The 9723-nt window shown below is 44.8% G+C and overlaps 1 protein-coding gene across 1 annotated transcript; it reads right to left on the bottom strand.

Moving 5' to 3' along the window:
- Positions 1 to 641: 641 nt before the first annotated feature.
- Positions 642 to 9438, bottom strand: TMEM80 (transmembrane protein 80). The gene is made up of 5 exons (XM_055722538.1): positions 9329 to 9438; positions 6261 to 6277; positions 4104 to 4197; positions 3903 to 3995; positions 642 to 2572 (listed from the first exon to the last, which is right to left on the bottom strand). Exons 1-5 carry the CDS (start codon positions 9348 to 9350, stop codon positions 2367 to 2369), a joined length of 432 nt encoding a protein of 143 aa, XP_055578513.1. The 5' UTR covers positions 9351 to 9438; the 3' UTR covers positions 642 to 2366.
- Between the last annotated feature and the right edge of the window lie 285 nt (positions 9439 to 9723).

The raw sequence follows: 9723 nt of genomic DNA, 5'->3' as shown, positions 1-9723 counted from the left end.
TATATTTACCCCATTGCTGACTATGAGCAAGCATTGTCACTCTCTGCTGATTCTTGATTTTCATCTAGGTGATGGTTAGGGAGCAAAGGGTTCACAACATTTTATAACATATATATATAATATATGTATAAACCACATTGTTTTATAAAGCTTGAGGAGGAGGCTGCTTTACTCTGCCTCCCAAACTCGTACTGTGCTGTGGGGATAGGCAAAAACATGGCAGCTGTCACCTAATTAAAACCTTCATCAGAACCATTTTTGAGGGCTATTTTCTGCACAGATCAGGCCAGGGATCCAGTTTTATGGTGCAGCATCACAAGTGGTTGTAGGGTTGTAGTTGAGGGGGTAGTGATCTGTGGTGGGGTCAAACACCTCTGGGTAGGAACACTTTCTACCAGCTTTACTAGTGTCTCCTGAATCTACACCTGGGGTCTCTGCTACCTCCAGCTGTGCTAAGATTTTGTGTTTCTTTTGTTTGTAGTGAGCATGAGAAGGAAAGAAGGTAAAGCACGGAGGCTGCGACTTGAAGTTGAGATGTGTGACCCCATCTGCTGTACCACCTACATTCAGGTAAAAAACTACTCTGCTGTATTGTCTTGAAAGCCTGTAAGATGTTCTATTACCAGACCTTTGTGTAAGGCAGGTGTAAATACCAGAAAAAAGTTTGTGCTTATATTTGTACTCGCACAGAGAGGGGTTTTGCTCGGTATGCCTTCGTCATTAACGGGGTAGATAGAGCCTGGTGCGTTTGTCACTTCTCATAACAACTCTGTGATGTGATGAGTACATTCCATTATGCCAGGCAAATCTGGAAGGACAAATGGGTGGGGGTTTGATTCGTGCAGATTAAGCACAGAAACATTTGGCCACTCAGTTTCCTGGCTCCTTAGCACCCAGTTCCGCTGCTTTTACATTGCCTTCATGGGTGCAGCCTTGTCCCTGCTGATCAGCAAAAGGCTGGTTGTGCCACTGACGTGACAGGATCTGGCCCAAGGGGATTTGTGCCAATGCGTATGATTTTGTTTTGATTTTGACTGCTGGGTGGTGTAACGTGGACAGGAGTTGGTGTGACCTGGCTTTGGCAGTGGCTCCCCTGGGTATGACCGAGGGATGAAACTGGGCCCTTCTGCAGGAACTTCTGCATCGTTTGTTCCCTTCTACCACCACCAGAAAGAAACCAGTAGCATGGCTGAGGCGATACAGGGCCCACACCACTCTATTTTCAGCCCCTGGCTGGTGCAAATTAGCGCAGAGCTTTCCCTGTGCAGGAGAACAACCTACATGCAGTGGCAGCAGGAGCAGAAGAGTCTCTTGCACAGATCCAGTCTCATCCAAGTCTTCCTTTGTGCAGTTTAACTGTAGCCTAGGATCTGAACAAGATGCTCTGCACTTCAAACATTTCTTAGATCTAAAACATTATTTATTTGAATAAATAAATAGAAAAACAGGAAATTCTGAATATAAAACCTGCTTGTACAAAAGCCCCGCAAACTCCCCAAGTGTTACATTAATACACGCATATTTTTGATACAGTGAAAATCTGAAATTGCACACAGTTCAAGGCTTGAACGTCGTAAAGTTTCCAGAATCATGGAAACAAACGCATTTAACACCAAACAGAAGTACACCTGACAACATTCTGTTGGACTTTTAAATAGAAGGCTGAGTGAATGGTGACTGTTTATGCCCATCTTAGACCATTCTATTTAAACAAAAATACCCTCACACTACTGCCTTTGGCCTCTCCATCAGTACGAACCAGCTGCCTAAACCCCATAGCTCAGCTCTCTGGCTACGCACAAACCTTAATTCAGCTCTCTCCCACTGGGATAAATCAGGTAGTGCCCTACTAAAGTCATGGAAATTACCACTGGGGTCTGAGAACACAAATGAGAGCAGAAGAGAAACTGTGCCCTCAAACATGAAGGTGTACGCGGTAAGGCAGAAATGAGTTCATGCTATATTGGCCTGATTCATTTCTGTGTCACTTTGGTTGTACGTGGCTGCTATGGCGTGAAAACTCGTATCTCAACAGCACGTAGCTAGATGATGCCCTGGCTACTATTCTGTGTGGGGAATGAATATTTAGTATTGATCCCTGATGAATAGCAGAGCATTAAGTGTTTTTGCTGAATCATCTCTTGCCTTTGCTTGTAAGTAAGCTATCCAATGAGATAGCATGACACAGCTGCTAGACAGGATATTTTACCGGCCCATCAGGGAGATCTCTGCCCCTCAAAACTTTGTGCTTTAAACAGAGGAAAGTTTTACAGGAATTTTATATGCAAAATTATTAAATATTTGAAATATAAACCCACTCTTTTATAGAAGAAAAGTGTTGAAAACATGTTGGAAACTGCTAGGGTTTAGCTGACAAAAGCAGCAATGGCTATGACCTTTAGTACTGACTCAAGCCCGTATGTAAAGAGAAGAACAGCGTTTATAATGACGTCTGCTTTCAGCACGTAAGTTTGCCACACCAGGAAATAGACAGACAGAATCACGCTCCCAACAGTGATCACAAGACTGAGCCCTAATGGAGCCTCTTCTTCTGTCAGGTTACCCTTTGAACCTGGAAGGAAACAAAAAGCTGCTATAAGTCTTTGATTTCTTCTGATAATATGACAAGCCATAAGTTCAGAAGTATTTCTGCTCAAAAAAACACTCTAATTCTTACAGCTCAGATCACATAGAAATACCGGCCTGAATCAAGGCTGTGTCAAGTGAATGTAAGAACAAACCCAAACACCAACGGACAGTCTGTTTCTCGCTGACTGAAGTGAATCTAAATAAAGAGCAATCAGTTGGTACTCAAAGTCGCGACACCTACCTTTTCTTACCACAGATAATCAGCTCTGAAGCTGCAACCATTTTGATCACTCAGCATTTTAGTCAACCATCAGACTTCCCCTCAGTCTCCCCCAGCTCCGCACTTAGCATGAGAACTTGGTGACTGCAACGCACATCTAAAAGCATCCAATCCTGATTTTAAAATCTTACGCAATATAGAATCTTCTATATTCCCTGCTAACCTATTTGTATTTCAAATTACTATCATTGTGGAGAAGCTGCACTTATCTCTCCCTTGCATTTTCCTCTTCCTCTTATTTCCAAGCCAGGCTCACTAGATTTTGCTTTCTAACTACATTAGACTTGAAACTCACTTCTTTATTCATCCACCAGGCTCCAAGCAAACATATGCAGAGAGCTTTAAGGCAGCCGGCTGAATTCACCCCTACAGCTAAATTCAACAGAGACCCACCTTGCATAAATACCTTAGGAATATTGAGCACAGATTTTAACAGTAACTTCATTTTTTTTAAAAAAGGACTTTATGAAATTTTATGAAGGGGTTAGGAGGCCCTTTACGCTGTTCTGCCTTAGTGAAATGAAGATGTGGGAACCGGCATGTGTCTTCAGGAGTGAAAGGAACAGGCATAGTTGTGGTGGTGGCAGGTGTACCCTGCTCAGGGACGTCCTTAGCATTACCTGTTCCACAAGGCTCCAGCCATTTAACTACTTGTGTATGTTGCTGGAGCGGTTGAAAGGAGCCCTGTTGCCTCAGTGAATGGAAATCTCTTTTTCAACGTGTTCATACTCACAAGTCACGCTCACTTGTAAACAGCATTTCAGCTGTCCCACTTATATTGCTTTCTGACAACCCAGCTATTGTTTTTTAATGGCATTATAGATTATATTTCATATGAGAGCAAATTCTGTTTGACCCTCTGACCAAATCTGTTGATCAGTCAGATAAAGTTTAATGACATAAATGAACAGTCCCTTAAATACCTGCTAGTCTGCTAAACTGGCATGTTTTGTTTGACAAACACTCTATATCAGAATGATTAATGTTTAAAGATGATATTCAACCGAAAAGGCACACTGGTAACACGACATACCGAAGTATAATCGGAGCACTTCAAGAATAGCCATAATGAGAAGCAAAGCAAGGTCTGGAGCCAAAAAATCATCTGGATAACTGAAAACTTGACCTGTAGAATAACACAGTGTAAATAGGAAAATAGAATAGGCATACAGACAAACCACAGCCGTGTCATCAGCACACAGCCTACTTCTGTGTTAGAACACGTGCAACTTACTTTTATAAACAATCATTGCAAGAGTTGCCAAGAAGTAAAAGATGTAGTAAATACCATTTACATAAAATAGAAGCTGTAAAGGAACAGATGACAACTGGTAGACTGTTGTTAAGGATTTCTCATAGCAATGCGGTGGGGTCCATTTCGTAAAATTGCCCTTTCCCAGTAACCTCAAAATACACTGTGGTGCCTTTTTGTACTATGGTTCAACTATGACTGGCTTAGTGGTAGGGTTCAGAAAGTAACTTGAGATTGCAGACACCAGGAGTTAGGATAAAAGCTAGTTGTTTCAGGTTTGGCTTTAGTTCCTTTTTTAAAAAAATGTATTTGGTATGTAGTAGGGTATTCGTTAGCCTAAGGAAATGTGGGGGGGGGTGGGTCCATGTGTACATTTCCCCAGACAACTTCTATACCTCTTAGTCAGCCTTAAGCAAGTTGACAGAGGGTTGGCAGACTCCAATACATCACATTCCTGAAGGTTTTTGAAAATAGGTGGCTCTGTGAAGCAGACAGGCCCTGTTACTGCCCACATGATGGAAAGTCTGAAAGCTGTGCTTTGTCTTTGTTACAAGTCTGAGAAAGGCCACAAGCTCAACTCTGAGGTGCAAATTGATAAGAAACAGACTTCCTTAATTCACTGCTCACAAAACTAACAGTTGTATAGTACAACATAATATTTCGCTTTAGTTATTTGTCTGTGTGGATCTACTGCCAAGGTATCCGACCGAGAGCTCCACAATCCTTAATACACCCTCAGAATGCCCCTGGAGGACAGGGAGTACGGCACACGCTGTTGTATGAATAGCGAGAAATTACTTGGAGGCTCAGGGCAGATTCCTCTCACCTGTAGCCACCCCAAGACAGCCACCCTACAGTCAGGCATCCAGCCTGACCTCATCACCGGGGCTCCCTCTGGAGTCAGTGGAGATGAGCACCTTCCTAGCCAAGCAGGTCCCAAACAGGGCGGGATGAAGTCAGATATTAAACTGTGCCAGCTCCCTCTCTGACCGCAACAGGAGCTGAAAGGCCTGGTTTATGGGATGTACCACACAGCCAGGTGTCTTCAAGAGCCCACCCACCCCTATGCATAGGCACAGTTCCTCACAGCAGGTACACACGTACTGAAGGAATCATTTTCTCTCAAGGCACTGCAGCATGTTATTAATGCAACATAGGAGACGTGTAGGATGTCCTGGCACTCACCACCACATGAGGAAGTTGGAATGTGGCTCCAAGAATCCAGAAAGTTTGGCCATTCACATAGATTTTTGATAACCAAATGACACCAAATGCCTGCCTTAGCCTTCAATAATACAATATAATTTATATAAGGAAGTCATCAGTGCTGCTTTAATTCTACATCTGTCTTTCTAGACTCAAAACATTCTTTATATGCCTCTCTCTCCCCCAGCCCTTCTCAAATCCTCTGAATATCTCCAAGCAGGGACTTCATCCCAGGCATCTTCTACAGGAGCTGCCCATCCAGTTTCTGAACAGTGCACCCACCCGCATGCGGTGGATGTGTTCCAGTTCCCAGAGAAGCTCATTTTATTAAAACAGAACCAGGGGTTTCTGTTTTTCCAGTTGCAGGAAGGTGGAACAAAAAATTACTTGATAGGTTCTAAGCCTGGAAATCTCTGCAGCCAAGGGTGTCTCCTCTCAGAAGTTACTTAGATCTTGGCAGGAGTAAAGGTAGGGTGAATTAACATGGGAGGAGAGGAAGTACTATTGAAAGCTGCTTTTACTACCTCTTCAGCTGTGTCAGCTGTCTGTGAGGTGTGCTGCATGGGGTTTGTGTTCTTCAGTCCACAAATTCCATTTTTAGCCTTGCTTCCTAAGGACATGAGAGTTACGTGACCATAAAATGCGGCTGCCAGCCCTCTGTCAAGACTGCAGGGTGGGTTAAAGGGTTTTCTGCATGAGTGGGAGCTGATCAGGGCAAACTCTCAGCTAAATCCCAGCTAATGCTACAAAAAACATCTTTCCTTGGAAGAAATGTTTTACCAGTTTTCCTTCATATGGACAGTGATGGAAAACTCAAAGAATAACACAAAAATAGCATTGTGCAGATTTATTAGGCAGGGAGATGCGAATGCATTTCAGCCAGTCTTCCTCAGGATTCCCGCATGTGAGAGATGAAAGGTACAAAAAGGATACGACTGATGAAGTTCTTCCTTTCCGTCAAGAAGGAAAAAAATAAAAAGAAAACAAGTCTAAATATTTACCAAAAGTGCTGCAGAAACATTCAAACAACTGATGTTACTAGAGAGGTCAAGCATGCTTGTAGAACATTCTTTCTTTTTCAGTTCACTGGAAGACTTACTATTTTCTCATATCATGCAGTTCAGGTTCCAAAAATAACTTCTTCAAATACAGGAATTCTAAAATAATCTGGGGGAAGTCCCCGTTCTGAAAAGTAACTTTCACCGAGGAACCCATCTCTTTGAAAGCATAAAGTACACAGGCATTACCTAGAACTTGTTTATCCTGTCCTTTCACAGCAGATGACACTTCATCCCCTCTAACTATGCAGGAACAAGGGAAACATGCAAGGGAACCAGAATGTACCATTTGGTTTTAAATTGTGAGAAAGCATTCATGTAGAACACAGGGCTCCCCGCTTCCTCTAAATCACATCCTTCCAAACCGGTTCCCTTCAAAAGCGAAGTCATTCTATGTAAAACCTTAATATGTGCTGATCACCCACAGAAATCATACCAAATATTTTCTATAAGCTAGACAATGCATTTTCTTTTTTTCTGCAAAAACACAGATAAAATTCCCTTGCAACATGACGGCACTAACATGCTAAAGTACCTCTTCAGTAACTCATTAATATTCTCAACTTCCTTCAGACACATGGGGAATTGAAAAGTTACGATCTCTGTTTGACAGAGAGCAAAACTGTCTGTGAAAGACCATTTCATCTATCATCTTAGAGACATCTCATTATCATCAAATCAGTGGGACATATTCACCTCACCATCTTCATCCCCGGGCTTCCTGAGGTTAATGGCCTCATCACCTAATAGTTTTATGCAGTTGGGCCCAAATTAGTCCCCACTAACTTTAGGCACCTAATTAAGGTATCCAATTTGGGAACACAGTGGAAATAGGCAAGCAATTTTAGAAAGTGATTCATACTGTCTGTGATCTGAAACGCCTCCTGGATGTGCTTCATTTCCTCTCTACTTTCTGTAAAAGGGACTACAGGCTCCTAACAGACTCGTCCCTTCTTTTAGCTAAAATGCGTTTTGATGAATGCTTTATTTCTTTTTGCAGAAGGGGAGTTAAAGGTTTCACTACACACCTTGTTCTGTAGCGACTAATGGTTAAAATATGCGTTGTATTTATACCCTGGTATAAACTCTCATACATCAAGATGATATGCTTCCTGTCTTGCACAGCATTAAGGAGATGTCTCCATTTTAAAGTTGTTTGAGACTGTGAAGCCAGATGTTAATTTGAAATACCATGACTGCATGCGTAGACGTGTTATTATTCCGCAAGAAGTGGCTGGATATGAACTTTTTCTGTATAACCAAACACTAAGCTGTACTGGTGTAGCCTCATCCGTGCTGGGTAGCTACACTGTCGTGACGCCTGCCATATAATTAGAGTACTACGGTTTTACCGTACAGGTAATCCCTAGTGAACTCCCTAATGACAGTTCCCCACCTTTCTCTTTAAACTTTTTTTTTCTTTTAAATCATTTTCCACAAGAGGGCACTGACTACATTCCTGCATCTGTTCAGAGGAGGAGTTTGATAGCCACTATTATTTAGAACATGCTGCCTCCCCCAGAGCAATGCGGGACATTTCACACAGGTTAAACATTTAAACCCCACAACACGCCCGTGAAAGAGATACTGCAGTTAAGTAGTAATTATTATGCCAGCTGAATATATAATTTCAGGTATTACAGCAGGCTGCTAATAGCAACACCCTGAGATCGTCTCACTGCTAGGATTAATGAAGTCTGGATTGCTGCTGGGGGATTTTTAAATTGAAAGTGAGCATTCTGGCACAGGAGGGAAAAACAAAAAGCACATTAACAATTTGAAAGCATTTAGATGAAGCACACAAAGTTGCAGCAGCAAGAACAACTTTCTGCTAGGGGGGACATTCGCGTTAGTGAGACCTGGTGTAGCGACTGCCCACTGCGTGCAGGCTGGCACCCTATTTCTGCCTATTTGAATGCTTGTACGGACCGTAAAAACCCAAAGCGTAATGCCCCTTGTTTCCAGTTGTGTACATGCTTTAAGTAGGAGGGTAACTCCCAGGCAATAAGCTGTTTGCACTGGGGATGAGCATGGACTGTGTCTTTCCAAGCTGCTCGGCTACGCAGTAGGCATGCCTCTGCTCCCAGTCCTGCTCTCAGGCAGCCCTTTAGCCAAATCCTGCTGACTTTCCTGGGCGGCTTTGTAGGGAACAGCCACATGCCACACTCCAGTGCAGTGTTTAATACAACAAAAGCTTTGACTACTTATCCAAGCTGATACTGATTTTGGAAATGACTGAGTGACACTGTGTGCGGTTACTTGAGCTAGAACGTGGCCTATTTTCTAAAAAACTGGTTTAATTTTTTTAACGGCAAAACTATATTAAAAGCATGCAGCAGCTGTAGTTAACATTACCCAGTGCACTGCATTGCAGCAACTTGGTTTTGGGACTTTCACAAACGCCGATTGTTCAGGCCGAAGTTTTCAAGCCCAGCTCTGTCTGAGATTTACATTCTGGGGGAAACCTTTGACCTCTTTGAAAGAAGTGGAAAATCATCATTTTTACCACACTACTGAAGAACTTTTCTTCCCCCCTCTGAATCCCTGTAGTTCTCAATTTGAAATAAAGACTTTAATTTTCAAGGGCCATCACTGAGCCTGAGGAAGGCGATTTGCCTGTGGGTAAAGGAGCTCCTCAGCCCGCACAAGCGCCAAGCCCCTGCTCACGCTGACAGAGGGCCCGCAGCTGCCAGCATTTACTTCAGCGTGTCGGGGCTGTCGCGATATGGCTATCGGGCTGGGCTTGTCGCCGAGGCCTAGCCCGACCTCGGCCCCCGCCTCGCTCTCGCTGCGTCCCCCCACCTGGGGCGGCGAGAGGTCGCTCTCGCTGCGTCCCCCCACCTGGGGCGGCGAGAGGTAACCGGTAACACGGTGGGAAACAGCCACCCCCGGCCCGCCAGGACGCGGTGGGGAAAGAGCTGTCGCTGTCGCCGCGCCGCTCACCTCGCCTCACAACAACGGCCATCTTGGCGCCCCGCCCCCGCCGCCTGCCAGTCCTCCAGCTTCCCGGCAGCCTGTGCGCCGCGACCGTTCGGCTGCGCGCGCCTGGGAGGAGCTCGCTGCCCTCCCCCCGTCCCCCCTGCCTTCGGGTGCGATCGGAGCGCTCGGCCCGGTTCGGTCGCTTTCGGGCGGATTCGGGCACTGCCCGTTCGGGCGTCTCCGTTCGGGCCGGCGAAGGGGAATTCGGGCGCGATCGGAGAGGACTCGGCACAGCTCGGCTCTCCTCGCGCCCGCCTCACCCGCCTTCGGGCGGGATCGGAAAAGACTCGAGCGAGCTCGGGATTCTTCGACCCTCTGGGCCGGACCGCTCGGGGACTCGGCCCTGTTCGGGCGGGCTC

Source organism: Falco cherrug, chromosome 10, assembly GCF_023634085.1.
Source record: "Falco cherrug isolate bFalChe1 chromosome 10, bFalChe1.pri, whole genome shotgun sequence".
In the NCBI taxonomy this organism is placed as follows: Eukaryota; Metazoa; Chordata; class Aves; order Falconiformes; family Falconidae; genus Falco; species Falco cherrug.
The sequence above is the reverse complement of the archived record's forward strand: the minus strand, read 5'-3'. Positions and strand labels throughout refer to the sequence as shown.